General features: G+C 33.4%; 1 protein-coding gene across 1 annotated transcript; it reads left to right on the top strand.

The window, feature by feature from the left end:
- The first annotated feature begins 894 nt into the window (after window positions 1–894).
- Window positions 895–20,607, top strand: LOC128209200 (uncharacterized). Its single transcript, XM_052913132.1, has 2 exons — window positions 895–1,466; window positions 17,771–20,607. The coding sequence occupies exons 1-2, from the start codon at window positions 1,152–1,154 to the stop codon at window positions 18,245–18,247; spliced, it is 792 nt and encodes a 263-aa protein (XP_052769092.1). The 5' UTR covers window positions 895–1,151; the 3' UTR covers window positions 18,248–20,607.
- Window positions 20,608–21,401: the final 794 nt, after the last annotated feature.

The following is a 21,401-nucleotide window of genomic DNA, read 5'->3' as shown; positions in this document are numbered from 1 at the left end:
ATCTGTGTTTTTTGGGTCGTATCCAGAGCAGTCAAACATCTCTCGTGCCTTAAGAACTTTGTCATGTTCCTTTCTGAAAAAAATATGTTGTTTAAGCATAATTGTTTATTTTCATTTTCAATCATACTAAAGGCTGTAGATAAATTTATGAAGTGGAATTACATTTGAGCCAATGGAATTATTAAAATAATATAATTGTTTAATTAATAAGTTTGCAATATGTATCAAAAAAGCACTAATGCTGTCTTGCATTAGAGCTGGCTGCTATAGTAATGCAGTTAAGTGTTGGTCAGATGAGCGAGGGATGTCCTGTTTTCGGCCATAGATTTTATTATTCAAGTAACGGTAACAGCCTCAGGACATGTCTCCCTAATAAACATGCATTTACACCTACTTTACAATTCTGATGTTGTGATACTGGTCGGCTCAACATTTTGCCTGGAAGAAGCGTTCCATTTGCAGATCTGATCCATGCATGACACCTGGTTTAGGCCCTTTGCAACGAAATCCTCGACTGCAAATAGCACCGCGGCAATATGGCTGCATGCTTCACCCAGTCATTCGGAGCTCCTCGGCCATTTTTTTTCAAAAACAACCTCGGATGTATGCCGGTACATCTGTTGAAGTAGTCCGTATTTTTTTGAATAAAAGCATTAATTAAATGTAGTGTTTAAGAGTTGTATTTAATGCTCTCAGTTTAAATTGATTGCCAGTGAAGTGTATTATTGCAAACATAATTACGATTCCCAAGAGTTAAGTCATAAATTTTAACTACTAAATAAGATTACTACGCGATCTATTTGCAGCGGACTTAAACGTACCACTTTTTAAGTATGTAAACCGTCCATATACATCCGAGGTTGTTTTTGAAAAAATGGCCGAGGAGTTCCGAATGTCACCCAGTCTGAAATTTTCAATCAATAATATTCCTTCTGATTTCAAATAAATGACATAATCTAGACCAACCGGCATCGCGTAAAGCGGTTTCTAGAGTCGCAATATTGATTATCAATAGGGCACATAGAACATGCCTATCATGGTTAAGAGCCACGTATTGGATTATTACCGGTACCTTATGTCTATCGATTGACTGTCTATTTCAAGCATTACTCTTCAGTCATAAACTGTTATATTCCGAAGTGATACGAACAATGGCTGCAGAATTATCTGTATTTACAGTGGAACAATGTAGACGCGTTGAATTAAGAAAGGATGGACCTGCAGGCCATATATATGGTATTACAGTGCTGACAAAAGGAGATATAATTTTAATAAACAGTGGGATTGGAAGGCTCAACCTGCTGTCAACGGACTATAAGGTTGTGGACCATGTAAGCGTACCAGAGATGCCATTGGGCATCTGTGCTGTGTCGGACAACCAGGTGGCTGTCTGCACTTCTCAAAAGAAGATACTGTTTTTCGATGTAGAAGACAGCAAACTTCTCAAGATGGAGCGGGAAATTGAAGTAATAATACTTTTATTTTATCATCCCGTGTAAACGCTTGTTTCCTAAGCTTATCGTGGAAATTCGTGTCGCAATTGAGAGTTTCTTAAGGAGTGAATACTTTTGAATAATATTCTAATTTGATAATAATTGTTTGTTTTTTCTGTGTGTGTTTTTTTCTAATGTTATAATTGGGTATATGTTTGAATGTTTTTTATTATATTAAACACTCAATGTTTTGATTTATACAATGAAAATGTGTTTTGATCTTTAAAAAGCCGTTAAATTAATGTAGTCATGTAAATCTTGAGTATAGTAGCTTTTAGTTTAATAGTTATTGTTCGTTGTCGTTCCTAACCTCCAATGTTTTAAATTTTGAGTATATGGCCCATTGCTATTTGAAGATGACTCTTAAAGGGGCTGTGCGCCAGATGATCAATTTGCAAGAAAAAAAGAATATTGTCAAAAACTTACATAAAATTGATATCGTCGTGTACAACTCATTAAATCTTACTTACTGAGATACCAAATCACTTTCGACAAACTTAAGTTTTGAAGTTTTTGCCGTTTTTTTAGCTCTACTGGCCAAAGGCCAAAAGAGCTTATGCGATGGTAACGTGTACGTAGTATGTGCGTTCATGCGTCCGTGCGTCTATAAACAATCCTCGTTAACACGATACAGCCTTCAGTTTTGATTGTATCTTGATGAAACATGTACAGTATCTACATATCCATTAGAGCTCGGTTCCTATCGAAAACCAGCCAGATCCGCCCATGCATACCTAGATTATGGGCATTGATAGTATAAAAAATCATGTTAACGATTGCTCGTTAACACGATACAGCCTTCAGGTTTGATTGTATCTTGATAAAACTTGTACAATATCTACATATCCATAAGAGCTCGGTTCCTTTCGAAATACTATTTAAACGTTCTAACATTTGGCCTAGTGAGATGAAAGACCCAAGTTAATTTAATCATCTAACTATGTCGAATGTGCATGACAACCAAATTTGAAGACCTAAGTGCAAATATTTTTTTCTTATTGAGCGGACAAGATGGCAAAATTATATCTTTGTACCTGCCATAGTTTGCATGCAAGTGGCAAAAGAATGAACAACCTTCTGTGCTTCCAACAATTTTATTGTTGAATATAACTGATCAATGTAAATTCAGGCAATGCAAAACGATGTTCAGTTTTTAGTTAAATTTGAACAATAACAAAAACAACATTATGAACTGTGGTTAACCTCCATATGACACAGTATCTTCCATTGTTATTATTGTCAAAAAAGGAGATAATTATTAACAATATTTCAGTTTTTTTCTAAAATGGCCACAATTCTATTGTTGTGGGCCTAAATTGTTAAAGCTGTGTATATATTCAAGTGCAATTTAAAATTTCTACTATGTCAATAAATTAATGAAAAGCTTGGTAAAATCATACATAGCACGTCTTCTTGTGACCAAGTGAAGAGTCAAAACTGTGTTGAATATATTAAAATGTAGAAGCCACGTGCCTCAACTCTATCTTCACTACATGAGAGAAAATAAAAAACCAAGCTGCACAACTTTACTTGCCAATTAACATTTCTATCAAACGTTGCAAAATTACTATATAAATGTTTGTATTAATTTTGGTTAATTTTGCCATAACTCTAACATTACTATGCTTCATGTTCCCCTACAATTACATATCTTGCAATGAAAATGCATATACCATCAGGGTTAGACACTAACATTTTTCACAAGGTAGTCCCTCGGACTACTGGATCCCAAATCTGGGTAGTCCAGCAAAAACTCTGGTAGTCCATAAAAATGCAAGCCGGCAACGGATTCCTTCAGTGTTTTGTGAGACTTAGCCTTCTTAGAACATTGTCAGTATAACCCTTTGATTGGTCATGATTTTTATCTGTCTCAATCTTAAAATTTCCACATTCTTCAAAACAATTTTTGGCCTTTAAATTTAATTTTAAAACCAAAAAAATGCTAAAAACTATGTTTATGCTAAAATACCTCAGATTAAAAATATAAAAACCATGCTAAAATACCCCATAATCTGTCACTTTCAGGAAAATGTCGCAATAAATCACTTGACACTAAAACACCTCGACTGAGATCGTTGCTAAGTTATGGCACAAATGACAGACATCCTACTGATAAGCAATATTTGATTATTGGCATCTAAACAACATATCATATAATACTTAAAAAAACATGATGAAATAAATTCCGAAAGTGTTATTAATTATTTTTGTATGGGAGTAAGACAACAATTAACATGATGCTGCCTGTCACTCAAACTAGCGTCCAGATTAGGCAGGGCTTATCAGTTGCCGTTGCTATCCGCCATGACCTCCGACAATCCTCACATATCAACAGTAGTGTAATTACGCTGTTATATATATTTAACACAAATTATGTTTCATAATTGAGAGATAGTAAAGACAGTTTAAGAAATCCGAAATACTGACATTTTCCCTTTATGCTGCTAAAATTATAATTGATAACAAGGGACTGTTTAGTAGACTAATTCAAATCTCAAAATGTCTTAATGTAAACGTACATAATATATGTATATTTCCGTTTTAATAGCATAAGAAATATCATTATGAGAATTAGTGTACAATATTGATGATATCTTGCGATTTAGTTTGATTTTGAAATTTGTCTCCTTATTGTGCGAAAAGTTTTAAAACCGAGGCATATACATTTGCATTTAAGTTTGTTTAACATATTAGTGAAAAAGACACCTCAATTTATGTGAGTTACATTTTTTATTAAATTTAATTAAATATCTGATATATAGCTTAAGGTCACAAAAAATATATACGTATAGATAAAATAAAATCATATTTTAAAATGATGCAAATCAAAGTAAAAACCTTTACATGTATAATGACTATGGTCGTTTCAAAATTTCTAGGCTGATTGTTAGAACAGTTTTGCATTTCATTTAAAACGGAAATTTATTCATTGAGAGAAACAATAAGGTAGTTATATAAATAATGATTACGCTTGTATAAAACAGGTGATTCTGAATCGAAAAAGGAAGAAAAACAGCGAAATCCATTGAGTTTGACAATGGATCTATACAAACATCTTTTTTTGTTGATTTTCGTATAGGAAATTAATACATGTTTTGTTTCCCTTTATTTGAGTTTTAAAATAGAGACTGTTATTGTACTGTAACAAAATTCCGATGTTATTTAGAAATAAATTATTTTAAAGACTAGACATTTTTCTACCTGAATTATACATTGCATACAATTAATAATAATGAACTTATTTAATGTTATACTTGGTTTTATTGCTATGTTTTACGATGTTCCATGCATTTTTTTATCTTATTGTCATTTATAACTTTTGTATTATTATCGTCTGCTTCTGGGTATTTGTCGGAGGTCCTTAATTAAGAGGTCATGTGACACTGTAGGTGTAGCCTTATCGCTATCGGCGTGGTGTTAATTGTTATTGGCCCTAGCTTCAATGTATAAAATGTTACATTTTGGCGCGAAAATTAAAGCACACAACTCTGTCATCGTCTGCACTTACACTGCATTATACCTGTTTTGGCAGTATGATTAATTTATCAGCTGTTCTTCTAAAAGCCAGTTTAAAAGATTTCATAAGCCAGACATAATGTTCCTTCTGTTTGCTTTAAATAAACACCGACATTTGGCAATACCCTAAACCATAATAATCATGACGTATTTTCAGAAAATCTAAAAATAGTAACAACCGTCAAGTGTTTATCTGCATCGTATCTTTCATTGTTTTTGACTGAAAATGCAAGGGATTTAGAAAATCTGCCACTTGGACCCAAATCTGCATTTAAGCAGAGGTGCACATGTCTGACGATTAAAACACACCATAGAGTGTGAAAATGGTTTTTCCCTTTCTAAATAAAGACATTCTACTGACTGGTTTAAACATTAATCGAAAGGCTATACGAAATGCGCGCGGAATTCGGTTAACAGTCCATGTTGTCCGGAACTGCTCGGCCATCTTCGGCAAGCTTTACAATGAGTGTTTACCGGTGATAATCGGCTTCTTGACATCACGTTTTACGCAAGTTTAAGCGTAATAAAGATTTTATGCTCAATTAACTGATGTGATATTTACTTTCTTCTAGTAGTCCGACGGACTATTGACTTAAAATTTCTTGTAGTCCGACCATAAATCTGGTAGTCTCGGACTAACGGACTACTGTTCGTGTCGAACCCTGATACCATCCACAATTTACATTGTCTCAAACTCTAAAGGATTCACTTGAAGAAATTTCATTGTCCTTGACTTTTAACTGACTGAATCAGTGTTGGCAGTCAGCCAGTATTGTTGTAGCGTACGGTGATACTGGAACTATATTGATTTTTACAATCCTCTTTGTGTCCTTTTCATTGAGTTTCACATTCGATTGCAATGATTCCTTTCTAAAGCAGAACTTCTTGATGCTAAGTGTTAGCATCTCAGAGTTATAGCTGTACTGTTTCGGTGCCTTCAGTGGACGGACTGTTCAGTTGTTACCTGGCATGGAGAAGGCCACTTTCCACATATGTTAAACAAGTAGAGTAGGGATGTAGTTGTGGAGTGAATACATTTGAAGTTTATTCAATTGTAAACTACAAAAGGTTTCAGAACAATTGGAAAATGTCAGTGATAAAGAAAGCATGTATGTGCGTTTTCCAACATCAATGATTATATTTTAAAGAAAGCTTAAATCTACGATTACTGAAAATATAATATATCCCTGAATACATTGTTTAGGGGCATACATCAATAGATGGTTGTTGACCATCTTAAGCTCTGATGAAGATCTACAAGGAAATATTTTTTTGAAACTTTCAGCAGGTTTTGATAAAATGTACTTGAGCAGGAAAATATCAAGATATCCAAGTGAGCTTTAAATTTGTGATAGACATTCTTAAAAATAGTTTGTACTTTATGTACAAGAGCAATGTAAAGGGAAACTTTAAAAAAACATGAGAGTAAAACTCTTTTTAAGCCTATATGAACCACAAAGTTTTTTGTTGATCTTCAGCAAGAGCTGTGATATTATATGACAAATGGCCCTATAATGTGTCATTGACCTTTGAACAAGGTCAGTACATGAAAAAGATACAGCCCAGACCACCTATATACCCTATGTCTTTAAATGCAGCACTCAATTGTGAACAACCACTACCTTCACCTTGAGCTATGGATATGGGTCTTGCACGCAACACTTTGTTGTTGTTTTTTAAATGAACAAATGTTATATGTGTTAATATGTTAAGTAAGAACTTACACTGGTTCAGATTCACTGGCTCTTTAGTGACCAATCTAGTCACTGGTCCTGGCGTTGAAGGTACTTCTGGCGCAACACTAGGCTGTGACATGGTGGCAACAGACATCTGTGCCATTTCCTGTGAAAAGAATGTCTCTCCAAATAACTGGATAGTTATGATAAAATCGTTGGATGAAAAAATAGTTAAACATAAAGCAACTTTGAAAATGGTGCTAGAATTTTTTTTAGGAAAAAAAGCGTGAAAATATCATATTTTTAAAACATCAAATTATGACAAACTTCAAATAAAATTGCAAGCAGGCAGATGTTGAATAGCAGTAATGTAGTAATTAAATTAAATTATTTTTTATCCAATTTAAAGGTTGTATAAGTGAAATTCTTGACATGATATTATAAGTAACACACTTGATTTGCACAAAGATCTTAGTCGTCGTCAAAATGACTTCATTGCTTGAGGCATCGATTGATTTGAGATGACACCTCGTTTCGCAAACTTACCTGTCAATATTAGTTTTAATCATCGCGCTGTCATATTCAGCAGTAAAACTTTCTTTAAAAATATTCCATCGATCTATTTCATCACCGTTGTTGATCTGTCGGGCTCTGCTTCGCAGCAATTGTCCGTTTGTGCACTGGTCGTCTGGTTTGCACATGTTTGTTTGTGTTTTTAGCGCAAGCGAAAGTCACGTGAGGCCGTCACTTGATGAGTTTTGAAAGTATACCAATGCTATTTTTTTAAGTTTTTACCTGGTAGACATACTTAGTAAATTTTTCATTGAAACAAGAGGCCCAAAAGGGCCTATGCTCTACTGGCTGGGTTTGTGTGGTCAACACGAAAAGAACTAACCCCTTATGGGTATCTGAATACTCAACACTGAAGCCTGTATCATGTTCGCAAGCATTTATTACACAATAGCTTTTTTATACTATATAGGCCCATAATCTAATAATTTAAAGGCCCATAATCCAGGCATGCATGTGCAGATCTAGCTGGTTTTCGAAAGGAACAGGGCCGTATTCAATAAGCATCTAAGTGAATATTTCCAACTTAGTGAGAATTTCGTAATTTATGACAACGATTATTTTAAGTACCAGCTACTTTTAATCAGATTAATTCATATGCATATATTGTTTAGTCCATTTTCTTGCTTATTTTCATATTTTTGGTGTACAAACACTGACCGTTTTCTTAAAATTCAAATTAGGAAAAAGGCAATTCTTCACTAAGTTGAAAATTGTTACTAAGAAGGTTATTGAATATGGCCCCTGAGCTCTAATGAATATCCAAATACTGTACAAGTTTCATCAAGATACAATCAAAACCGAAGACTCTACTGTGTTAACGAGCAATTGTTTACTGACATACTGATTTATTTTAATATAAAGGCCCATAATCTAGGCATGCATAGGCGGAACTGGCTGGTTTCCGAAAGTAACCGAGCTCTTATGGATATCCAAATACTGTACAAGTTTCATTGAGATACAATCAAAACTGAAGACTGTATTGTGTTAACGAGCAATCGTTAAAATGTTTTTTATACTATCAATGCCCATAATATAGGTATGCATGGGCGGATCTGGTTTTCGAAAGGAACCGAGCTCTTATGGATATGTAGACACTGTACAAGTTTCATTGAGATACAATCATTGAAGACTGTATTGTGTTAACGAGCAATTGCCTACTGACACACTGATTTTTTTATAATATAAAGGCCCATAATCTAGGTATGCATGGGCGGATCTGGCTGGTTTCCAAAAGGAACCGAGCTCTTATTGATATGTAGATACTGTACAAGTTTCATCGAGATACAATCAAAACTGAAGGCTGTATCGTGTTAGCGAGCAATTGCCTACTGACACACTGATCTTTTATACTATCAAGGCCCATAATCTAGGCATTTAATAAATACTGTTTTTTTCCAAACCTATAACCTCAACCTTGGAAAGCATTTTGTGATCATGGTTAGTATAACAGTCAAACCCCCGTTGGCTTTAACTCCCAGGGACCGGTGAAAATACCTCGAGCCTCAGAAAATTCAAGCCAAGTGGGAATCTTTACCTTCAGTATAAATAAATGGGTCCTTAACATTAGTTCGAGCCAACCAGTAAGTAAAGCCAATTATGAGTATGACACTGTGACTTGACAGTCAAAGATTATGTTAAATCTAATCCTTAGGGCTATTCCAGTAAAACATATAACCCACGGGGGAAAGGCAATTATTTAAAAAGTATATAGGTGGTTGTGTTTTTCGCTTATTTGGACCCCAAAAGAGTAAATTCACTTCTGTAGAGGGTGCAATAATTAAAATGTGCCGTCCCCCGAAGGTTATATGTATAAATGGATTAGCCCTTTGGCAAAGCAATTGAATATGTAAAAAATATAAATATAAAAGGAAGACATTAACAGAAAAATGATTGTCAGTGACTTTGGATTTCCTTTTCTTGTTAGTTATTTTTTAACAGTACTTATGTATACATATGATGTTAATACATCAGCATAAACAGGAAAAGGATTGAAGAGATATAGCATAGAGCACCTATAATACTTCTCTCCTTGTTTTTATAAGTTGAAAATGATTAGGTTGGCTGTTGTATTTTTAATGTTTACACCTATATTGATACATGCTATTTATGGCTGAATCAGGCTGTCAACCAACTTATAGCCAAAACATATAAAAATAGGAATTATCTTTAAATACATACAAACTGTAAAATATAAACAGTGATTGTTTCATGCACACACTGAATGAAATTATTTCGTGTTGCTAGACATTTCCTATTGCAACAAGCAATTTTTCTGCCAGCCAGAAAAGGAAATAAATTCAAACTATAGTATAGAATAGTATAATACAAGATAAATGTTGCATGATACTGATACAAAATGCTGTAAAATACTAAACACTCAATACCAATATGTTAATACAATATTACCAGCCGAAACCTTTTCTGGTTAGCACGAATCCAGTGTTCTCTCTTGTTGGGTTGGGGAAGTTTTCCTGATTAGTTTTACACAGCATGCTTGTACTGTCCAGCACGGCTGCGTGCGCGTGTGTGTGAATATCAACTAACTCCAGATTAACATTCAAGAAAAAATAGGAACTGCTATAAGTGAATAAGTAACTTATTATTATGAAATTGATAGTAAAAATGAAACATACTACATGTACTTTGTCTGATTGTACTTTCACTGCAGTTCTCATGGCTAAAAATTATAGATATTATTAAAAGACTGCATAGACTTTGTACATGATATAGTCAGTTTTAAAAAAAAGATACCTAGAAAACTTATCGGTCGCAGACTATTGCAGTGTTGTGGTGCCATCCAACATCACAGTTTATCAGCATCTCCTTTCAGTGTCTGCCATCTCTACTTAAAAATAATTTAATGTGTGCTCATAGTCTACACCTTGCAATGTACATTGTATAGAGAATCATTATATATATTTTTTATAAAGTTCATTTTACATGTTACTCACTTGCCTGCCTTGTATAAATGGAAGACAAAAATTCTATTCATATATTGAACATGCTACACAATTGTTTTTACAAATATTTTTTTATTTGCCTCATACACCAATATCTGCTATTAAATACTTATTTAACTATATTGACTATTCTCCCTTTAGGAATAAAAGGTATTAGGCTGAAATATTTATTTTAAATTCTTATACAGATTTCGCAAAACATATTGTGGACTGGTTGAATTATATTCTTTTAAATCATATTAGTGACAAACAAGATGTTAACCCATTGAAATACAGCCTATTTTTTAATCTGAGAAAAGGAAGGGTACGTACCAAGTACCTATTTGAAAGGCTTACAAGCTGAGTACAAACTCTGCGTATGAAAGGAACATAAAACCTTACATCTGCCTTCTCCGGTCTTTCTTTGTGGAGTCATTGAAGTATGTCTCCCTCTCTCTCTCTTCAAACTGTCGCCCTCTAAATATTTGTTCCCATTTTTGACCTCGTTCCCTGTTAGAACCTCTTCCTCTTCCGGTCCCCTTCCTCTACCCCTTCCTCTTCTAGCCTCATCACTTACAGAGGTTGGTTATTCATGTAATAAAATAATTCTGGTGTATTTCCAGAACAAAGAGTCATATTAGCAATTCCAAATACTTAGCACAATGTTGAAAACTGTTTAGCATTGTTGAGTGTTCAAATATGTTAAATCAAGTCTTCAGGTTAAGGTTTTTTAAAAAGTTTTACTTCATGTCTATGATTTAGACAGTATATTGTTTTCAATAGCTCTATCAAAACTGCAAGTACATGTTTGATAATATATGAAAACTGCAAGTACATGTATAATAAAATATGGAGTGCACAATTAGTTATTATTTAAGGTTAAAGATGCACTCTTACTCCCATATAAGATTTACCACGATTAATATAATTGTTTTAATATACGAAAACAGATGAATAAATGTCGAAAACAATGTTTTTTATTAAGGATACCGAGTTTAATTTGAAAGAAAGATGCAGAAAACACGGTATTTCTGCCTTACGAGATGATAGTACATCGCAGTAAATCTTTTAGCATTCACCAATCGTTTATTTTTTTTTTGCGTTTTCAGCTTTTATAAACACGGTAATAATCTTGATATCAGTAACTAATATTTCCATAAATGCATTATTTAGTAAGTAGTAAAAGGTTTAACAGTCAAAATTGATGTGTGTTATACATGTGTATGTATTGATTTTGAATAAGAGTGTCACTTTAATATAACAGAGGAATTAATTAAAATTCCGATCGAAAAAACTTGGGCCACTATAAAATGTTCACTGCCAAATCTTGTTTTGTATATTATTAACCATGAACATGGCTATGGGGATTTTTTAGTTTCTTTAAACCATATGACCCATCCTGATTCATTATAAATCAGCTGTAGCGAAAGAAAAAATTCCAAAACCGAGACTACAAGTACAAAAAATAACTATCTCTATGTGCTACATTTGGAATACAAATTTTTCATTTACTGTTTGTTTACCTAATTTTGAATGATAACGGTGTATTCTATACTGGTCTGCAAGATTGTTATTATGAACTGGAGAAAATTGTTTACCTGAGTTTTGTATTCTTCTAGCCACAATAATGCGCGTATAAGGAACTTTTTTAACATTTGGATATTCATTTTCTTCCAACTCCAATTATGACAATCGAGTACGTTTTCCTCTAAGTTGCCTTGGAGACACTGGCTGTTCCATTTCCTATAGATATTCAATATTATAAGTAATTGATAAACAAACAAACCCTGGCAGAATACTTAGTTTGTTGAATAAAATGTATAGTTCACAGAATCTATGTAATATTGGTCGGTATTGGTGATGTCCATTCTTTACTTTAAATAATAGTATGGGCAATTCTACAGCAACACATATATAAACTTAACGAAATGGAATGAATAGTTTGATATTTAAAGCATTTCAGTACTGAAAATTGTCAAACTTCATGTACAATTTTTTTTTTAAACTGTTTTGAAATGGCCTCTTAACTTGAAGAACGCTACAAATTGTTACAAATGCACCAGCATGCACAGGGTAGCAAAATTTCCACAAGAAAATAATTGAAATATTTTGTTATTATCTATTATTGTGAAAAAACAAACAAACCCTTATGCAATAAAGAAACACTAGAAAACATCACGTAAAACACTTGAAGGATCGTGAGGTGACACAATGATCCGTATATATTCTTATAATCATCTAAAATGATGTAATATCGGTTACAAACTTATTTGTATTGACAAATATGGGCTTATTTTGAGGTAATAATGTGTACGCCGTTTTTATGCCGATTAAAGGACCATCTGGCGCATAGCCCCTTTAACTTGTCGTCTGATAATATCCCGGTAACACTTGAAAGTGATACCGGGTACCAGGTTTTAGCACCAACCTACTTTCGGTTTGAGTTAAGCATTGCATTCGGAACTCCTCGGCCATTTTATCGAAAACAACCTCGGATGTAATTGGACGGTTTACATACTCAAAAAGTGGTACGTTTAAGTTCGCTGCAAGTAGATCGCGTAGTAATTTTATTAAGCAGTTAAACTTTATGAATTTACTCGTGGGAATCTTAATTTTGTTTACAATAATTCACTTCACTGGCAATCAATTTAAACTAATATCAATAAATACCACTCTAAAACAGTATATTTAATTAATGATATAATTCAAAAATTTACGAACTACTTCAACTGATGTATCGGCATCCATCCGAGGTTGGTTTAGATAAAATGACCGAGGAGCTCCGAATGTAAGCGTTGAGGTCAGTTGGCCATAGGCCAAGGTCATTGTGACCGTAAGCTGAAAATAAACAGTTTCCTATCAATAATTGAAAAACGCATATGCCTAAAGACCTCGAACTTGGCAGAGGTCCCTCTACATGACCAGCGCTCTAACTATTTCGAAGCTGAAAGCAAGGGCGATCTTGAGCTGAAAATCCGATTTCTTTCAATAACTGAAGAATGCTTGTAACTAGGTACCTCAAACTTGGTATGCCAGTAAACTGCATCTGCTTCCTTTTATTAATGCTTCAACAACATTCGCGAAGTCTTTGATGCTTTGCATCAAAATTAGTCGTGTTAAAGGTTTAACATGTGACCTGTGAATCGGACAATATGGAAAAATTGCAGGATTTTTTGTACGCGCGTGCGTCCCGATACGAAAATATGTTGTACGGTCACGTGTTGAAAGTAAGAGTCTCCGATTGGACGTATAAATTAGGTATAGAATAATTAAAGATATTTCACTGAAAAACACACATTGCTTGTATATTTGATAACAATTCTAACGGATATTCTGCAAGTTGAAATGTGTTCAAAAGCAACAATATGATGACCATCTCTGGATGTGACCTTGATATAGGATATTTTTTTTATTAATTCAGACAAATATTTGAAAATAAAGCATACTATTTATAGGAATTATGATTATTTCGAGGGTTATCATTCACGATAATTTTCCACAAGGTCAATGTCAAATAGGGTTTCATTCAAAATTTCGACCATTTCTACCAAATTTTAAAACTGGGAAAGTGATACACATCACTCCTTTCACATACGATTATATCATCAATGCTAAACGATAAGTTTAAGGGTAAGTAACAGTGGAACATGTGGCTAATGGTTCATGAAATATGTCAAAAATGTGAATATGTTTTCCAATATTTATGTTTTGAAATTGATATAACGGATTTGACATAGTTTTAAGCATAAAAAGAAAATCATCTTAAATTACTTATGTTAAAATGAATAGAAATCATTATTTATTGAAATTGGGATTAAAAATATTTTGCCATCTACCCCTAAACGTAACATGTCATGATTTTCATCCCTCCATAATTATATACTCTCATAGAATTAATTTCAAATATCGACTTAACCAACTTGATGGTAAGTCTTTATTTCGTTTCAGAATGTTTTCAGTATACAATGAGATTTAAAAGCAAAAAAAACCCTGTTTACCTCAACACTCAGTTCCCTACTAATTGTATCGAAATCGCTGTCGTTTACAACCTTAATTCTTGTTATAGAACTTTCTGTATGGGCTTTACATTGAGCAGTCGATGTCAGGGATGTTTTCTTTTTAAATGATAATGGCCGGGTTCTTGATTCTATGGTGGTCGAAAATACTTCAAAAGGTACCGCTATGTTGGAAGGGCGAATACACATTTAATCAAATTGAATGAAGAACTTACAAATTTTATCATATAGCTTCATCATTATACTAGTAAATAAATAAATGAACGTTGATCACTTTGATGAACACGAAGTCCCTTCATTTACAATTGCATATAATTGATATCAGCAGAATGGAAAGTGTTAGAAGAAAAGTAGTAGTAGTAGTATTTTTGGAGGAAGTGGTTCTTGTTGGTGTTGGCGATGTTGTTATAGAAGTCATCATCACTTATAACTGTATTATTATCATTATTATTATTATTATTATTATTATTTATTATTATTATTATTATTATTATTATTATTATTATTATTATTATTATTATTATTATTATTATTATAGTAGTCGTAGAAGTAGTAGCAGTAGCAGTAGAAGTAGCAGTAGCAGAAGCAGAAGCAGTAGCAGTAGCAGTAGTAGTTGTAGCAGTAGTAGTATTAGTGGTGGGGAGTCATTATTTTATAGGGAAGTCAATTTTGACTTCCAATAATATCTCTTAACGGTACTCTACACAAATTGACTCAAAGTCATTTTGAACAGCTCATTTACATATTAAGCCAACAATGAATCAGGACTCCTGTCGCACACCCCAACTGTCTTGCATCGTTTTGATTTAATTGCGAAACTAAGGCCACTCCTTTTTTATTTTTTGGTTTACAAGAATTTTTGGAAAAAATGTCCACCGGGTGGTCGAAAAAAAAGAAGGAAAAAAGTCACAAAACATACTCTTAAAGAGTGAAAATTAGAGAACATCATAAAAACATTGAAAATTAATATCATTGACTTGACATTTTAAATTTTTAAACAGCTATGAATGTATGTTTTAATACACTCAAAGTTTCAAAGTTCTAATTAAATACACAGTTTAAATCTTACAAACTGTGCATATAAAACATCAATGAAATTAACTATAAAATATGTTTACATGTATAAACTACACTCTTTATCAAAGATACATTGAATATCACTCAGCAAGACATTTGTTTAGCTTCAAAGGTATGCTACCGCAAAAGTGAATGCAGAACACTTAAAAACTGACCAATATTAAATTGAAAAAAGACAAGGCGAATTTTACGCATTAAAATACACAAAAATTGCACTGTATTAAAACAATACATTACATTTTCTAAACATTGTTTCAGTTATTTCGATATTAGAAAATGTCAATAAAGTGAAATAATCACCCATTTTGTAAATAAGGAAGTAACATTTAATGAAACATTTAAGCTTCAATATTGTGAAAACAATTCCTGAAAAAATAAAAACCAAACTAGACCTAGATTTGAGTTTTAATAACCCTTACCATGCGGGGTCCTAGTTGTGTGTAACCCGATCCATGCTAATATGGATATTTTCGGACCGGGATATTTACCATGGGATGTTCACCAAATCCATTTCAAATACTAATCTTGCAGCAAATTACCACATCAGTACATAAAAATCACATAGCAAAATAATAAATCTAGCATGTGACTTAACTTTATGTACCAATGATAGTAAACTGAGAAATCCATAAGTATGTATCGGAAATTTTCATCTTCTCCCAACTCCGCCATTTTGTGTATACATGCGTTCACAGGGCATCTATACTTCATGCTTGTTTATTTTTCATTTTAAAGAGTATTCCTTGATTACAACAACAAATCTCATCTATAGTGAAATATCAAGTTCATTACAAATTGAAATGGACTTATTCAATATAGTTTTCCGTGTTGTTTTATCTAAATGTTTCGCACACAACTCCCGGCATTAGTAAATGTCATTGACACATGTGTTCAACTCTTTCATTGTTTTTACTCTACTATTAACCCAAACATGAATAAACATGTAATGTAGAATAAACACAAGCTTTACATTGACTCAATGACAAGTATTTCCAAACCATTCTGTGATTTAAAATCCATAAACACCACCGACCGAACTTGTGAAACTAGGTCACTGGTGTCAACTAAGAAATTTTACTTTCAATTTCACCACTCACACTTAGTGCACGGTTATTTGATATTTAACCATAACATGTTATAACATGTTTTTCTCACACATAATTTACAGATATTTGTGTCTACTAATTCGATGACACCCGCTGTCACTTTTCTTATCTATAAACAACAATATTTTCATGACCTAAATTGGCGGGGAAAAACAACAATCACGTGACAGTTATTGTTTGTGTCGGCTGTTAAATTTGCCAATGTTTGTTGCTATTGTTATTTTAACAACTCCTGCATATTTTAATTAATAATTTCATACAAAGAATGACTGCTAACGGCAATTCCGCCATTGCCAACGGCGCTGCCATAACAGTTAACGGCTCACATGCTATCACTTTAAATTGGCGAATACGGCTACGGAACAATAAACCAGTCCAGATCTACTGCATTCGTACTCTTATCTGTTCGTTTTTTTCGTTTCGCAACAAAATCAATACGGTCGGGAAAATCATTTTGAAAAAAAAATGAAATTCATTTTTTATTTTTTTGTACTTTTCGGAAAATTAGACCCGCCGGTTTTGTAAACCAATTTATATAAAAGTAGTGGCCTAATAGCTGTATGGTGTGACTAGATCCCCCACATCATATTAACCTTTTTGATTGATGGTTTACAGTCACTCACTAGCCTCGATCGGACAGCTGTTTACAATCGATTTCGAAGTGGTACGGGTCCTTTTCGATAAACTTAGACTTGTGCGTTATCATTTACATTAACAGGTTAAGCAGGTCTCTTTACGCGAAACTATAGGCTAATTTGTGTTGCTTACAACGAGTGTAGACTACGCTTTTATCCTAAGGCATGCCGATGTAAGGAAGAACGTTGATCCCCATAGAATTACGACCCAGGTCATAATTCTTAAAAAAGTGACTCCTTTTATATAAAGTATTCCCCCCCCCCCCGCTATAAAATAATGACTTCCCATTGTGGTTCTATAAAAATAACCCCACGTTGATTTATTTTTTGTGGCCTGCTGACACAATAAATACAATAACAAGATAAACAATACTCAACGTACATGTATATTTAAACGCGATCATTCGCGATCCGAGCATATCCGAAGATGTTGCGTTCATCGGATGACAATCGCAATTGCCGAAATGCCGTTCATTTAAGGAATGCGAGTTGTGATGTAAATATGATGATTTGAACTACTGTCTGTCTAATTGATTTTTCTATCAGGCTTTTTTTTCTCGCGACTTTCATTGATACTGTATATTTTGTTACTTTATATTATTATCACATGGAGGTAAACATGTGTTTTATTTCAGCTGGACCATAATTGCAACCAATACATATATACTTATCATAAATACTTTTTATATTGTTAGTATGTATAAGTATCATATGGAAGTAATCATGTTTTCTATTTCAGCTGACCCATGACTGCAACCATGTGGCATACATGACAGAGCACCTGTATATAGCGTCCGATTATACAGTGTACCAGTACACACGGACTGGTCAGAGGGTAAGGGAGATCTACACAGCAGATGGATTGGGTTGGAATAGAGTTGCAGTGAGCCGTTCCAGACTTTACATTACTAATTATAATGAAAACAAACTGGTGACGGTGGACATGGAGGGCCAAGTTCTCGCTACACTGGTTGATACGGACCTTGATCGCCCCACAGGTGTCTGTGTGTCCCCTAGTGGACAGGTGTTTGTTTGTGGCTATATTTCCAACACCATCTTACAGGTGGACAGTCAGGGCCAACAAAAGTTGGCTACACTGGCCAACAAGAATGATGATGTGTCCTGCCCACAATCAATGCACTTTGACAGTAGGACATCATCCCTTCTTGTTGGTCAAAACAATACTGATGATCTTTTGGTGTTGAAACTTAAATGAAAAAGAAATCCTATTACCATTAAATTATCATAGAACTAAATGTTAACTAAACGGATTTAAATACCAGTAAGAATCATTGATAAAAGGAATTTTTTAAACTGATAACTGTATGGTATTCAATTTATTTGTCATCTGCTTATCATTTGTTATCAGCTGTTTAGTGATATGTGATACTAATAGGAAAAACATATCGAAACTACTATATATAACATTTACGATTGCATTTCAAATCTCAAATTTCAAAGACCAAGAATATCAAATGACTACGTCATCACAATAAAGCTAATAGCGTCAATTTGAATGAAATAGTTTATGTTAATTACAAAAAACGAGTAATTTTAAGCGAAAGAACACTTGCTTATTTGGTCAAGATAGAGGGAGATTTGGGGAGATGGACAAATTTCTGTGGAGAAGATTTTTTCTTATTGGACTATAGAAAAAAACACTTTGGTAGAAACATTGTCATTGTTTGTGCTGTTACTTCTCTTTAAACGTATTGAAGTGTATTTGCCATTTGCCATTGTTTTCAGATTCAATATTTTGCATTCAAGATAACTTTCGATACAACTGCACCAACCAACCCTTTTTATTTACAATTATTTGACCTGTATTTGAATTTAATTTTGCAATGCATATGAACTCAAGAAATGAAAACAAGGCTTGTGAGGGTTTTTATATTTCACACATTTAAGTATAGGAGAGACAACGAGTGGACGTATCTCTGGCATATAAATCCGAACGTAGCGAGGGTATATATGTCATAGATACGTCCACGAGGTGTCTATCCGACTTAGATCACGTGAACTAAAGCGAGGAGGTTTGGTTTCTTGTTCTTCAATCTAAAGATTCATCGTTTCAAAGATGTTCAGATGTTAAAATAAAGCTAACCAAAAAAGTGATTTGGTATGGCCTTACAAATAAATGCATTTTAAAGTTTTATTTGTATTTTGTAATAAGTTTCCCCAAGTTAATGCATACTTTGATAAGATTTACCTTTTGCGTTTTATCTTTTTTAAGAATTGTTTGGATAAGAGTGAGGTTTTTGCCCATAAACTGGTTTAAACCCCCAGTAAATTTACATTTTACTGACCGTTCCAAGGCGGTACATAACAATTCTTGATAAACATACCAATTATTTATATATATATAGTATTTATGCACTGTGCTATTTGTAGAGTCTTGTGCTGTTCTATGTTTATTGTTTGTGATATTGTGTTCTATGTCTTTGGCGATTGCCCATTGCCACTAAACCGGGTTTATGTTTAAACGTTTTGCTACTGAGCATGTTTCTGTAGCTTTTTTGCATATATATTGTGAGGAAAAATGTAATTGTTTGGATGTATTATTTGTCGTGAACGACTTGAATAAGGGTTCTGATAAACGTATTACCTGTGTCATAATACTTTTCATATTACACTTTTAGACGGAATTCACCACGATCAATATAATCAATTTGCTACTGGCGCTGGATCGTTTTTCATTGTCCTCTTATATACCCGCTGTTTACAGTATTAAGGTTTCAATGAGACGAAACAGATACCTTCTGATGAACAGTCAAACCATAACACTTGAAAACTGTCTAAAATGTTCATTATCAGCATATAAATAAATCAATACAATTGAGGAATGTGACCTGTACGTACTATAATGTTAATCATGATAATAGTATATAGCTTCAAAACTTTTTTGAATATATAACTTAACCCTTAAGCTAACAACAAATTTTTAGCGACTTAAATAGTGGAAAGACCAACTAAAATAATGTTAAGCTACTCTGGTTCCACTGAGTTCGCTTCTTTATATCCCGTTTTAGATTTGTTCAAGTATGAAATAATGTTTCCCGTTTGTTAAGTTTATTTAATGATTATTTTTAGACCATGAAAGAAATTTTAAAAATAGGTGCCTGATAAATTACATATTATTTTTTCTTGGCCTATGATTACAGTTTCATGCTTAACTGTTCATCAAATGTGATCCATTTTGTCTCGATGAAATCGTGTTTTAGGAGTTGTATATATACTTCTGATGGTACAACGTGTATATGAGAAATGGAGCAATGAAATAGCGAATGCCGATTGGTTGGATAAGAGTGAGCGTGGTCTAATGATTGTATTTAAAATGTATGTCGATAATAATATGCAGGAAAATTAGTGTTTTATGAAATATGGTATCCAATTTTCTCCGTTATTTATATTTTTGTCGTTAATGTACATATATTGTCATAATTTAAGCAATGTCTTACGAAGGAATTTACGCTTTTTTAGTGAGTATTGTTTCTTTATTTGTTCTCTAGATGTGTTTATAATAACCTTAACGAACTGTGTATTTGTTGTAACAGTTTCAAATAAAACCAAAACCAGTTTAATTTTTTTATGAAACCCGAAACCGGTTTTGAATCTATCGAAACCCCTAACAGAGGCGGTTTCATCGGTTCGTTCCATCCGAAAACTAGTTAACTTTGAAAACAACACGGCGGAAAGTGATCAACTACGTTTATTGAAACTCAATCTTTTTGATAACAATGCCTTACAATGGGCAAATGAGCTAAATGAAAAATAAAATAAAAAAAAGTTATAAGAATATTGGCTACATGCAGTGGCTTCGTCATGTTGAAACTGTGAACATTTGCTACCTCAAGCAAAACGATCAAAACCGGTTTCATAACCGTTACTGCTGAAACCATTGTAAGCAAAACTGAAATTGGTTTGCTATCAACAAAAACGAACATTTTACAAGATATTTTTATAATTTTGAAAGAATATACGATTATATTCAAGAATATTTTAGTAAAGTGTGACTGTGTTATAGTTCAGAAACATTTTAGCATATACATTTGAAAATAAATGATGGTTTGTGTGAGGTTTTTATACAGGTTTTCATCGAAAAGCGGGTTAATAGAATGAGGATGTCGCAGGGTGGACGGGCGTCAAACTGTATTAAGCATTAATGAATAGTGATAAATTTAGTGTGTAGGTAGCTAATGTGAACAGCGAGCTTGGCACTGCTTTTGAGGGGGATTCGGTGAAGGTCAAGGTCACTGTTACTAAAAATAGAAATGGTTCTCGCCCAATTATTTCAGTTAGGATTGATTGAGTGTGATGAAACTTGGTGTGTAGGTAGCTTATGTGAAGGGATTGCTTTTGGAATTATGGCC

The sequence above is a fragment of the Mya arenaria genome, chromosome 11 (genome assembly GCF_026914265.1).
Source record: "Mya arenaria isolate MELC-2E11 chromosome 11, ASM2691426v1".
Lineage (NCBI taxonomy): Eukaryota > Metazoa > Mollusca > Bivalvia > Myida > Myidae > Mya > Mya arenaria.
The sequence above is the reverse complement of the archived record's forward strand: the minus strand, read 5'-3'. Positions and strand labels throughout refer to the sequence as shown.

What these genes read in the sequence shown, in the direction of transcription:
- LOC128209200 (XM_052913132.1), top strand. Translation starts at nt 1,152, where the DNA reads ATGGCTGCAGAATTATCTGTATTTACAGTGGAACAATGTAGACGCGTT. An exon ending in AGATGGAGCGGGAAATTGAA is followed by an intron (nt 1,467 to 17,770) that starts GTAATAATACTT and finishes TTTCTATTTCAG; the next exon opens with CTGACCCATGACTGCAACCA.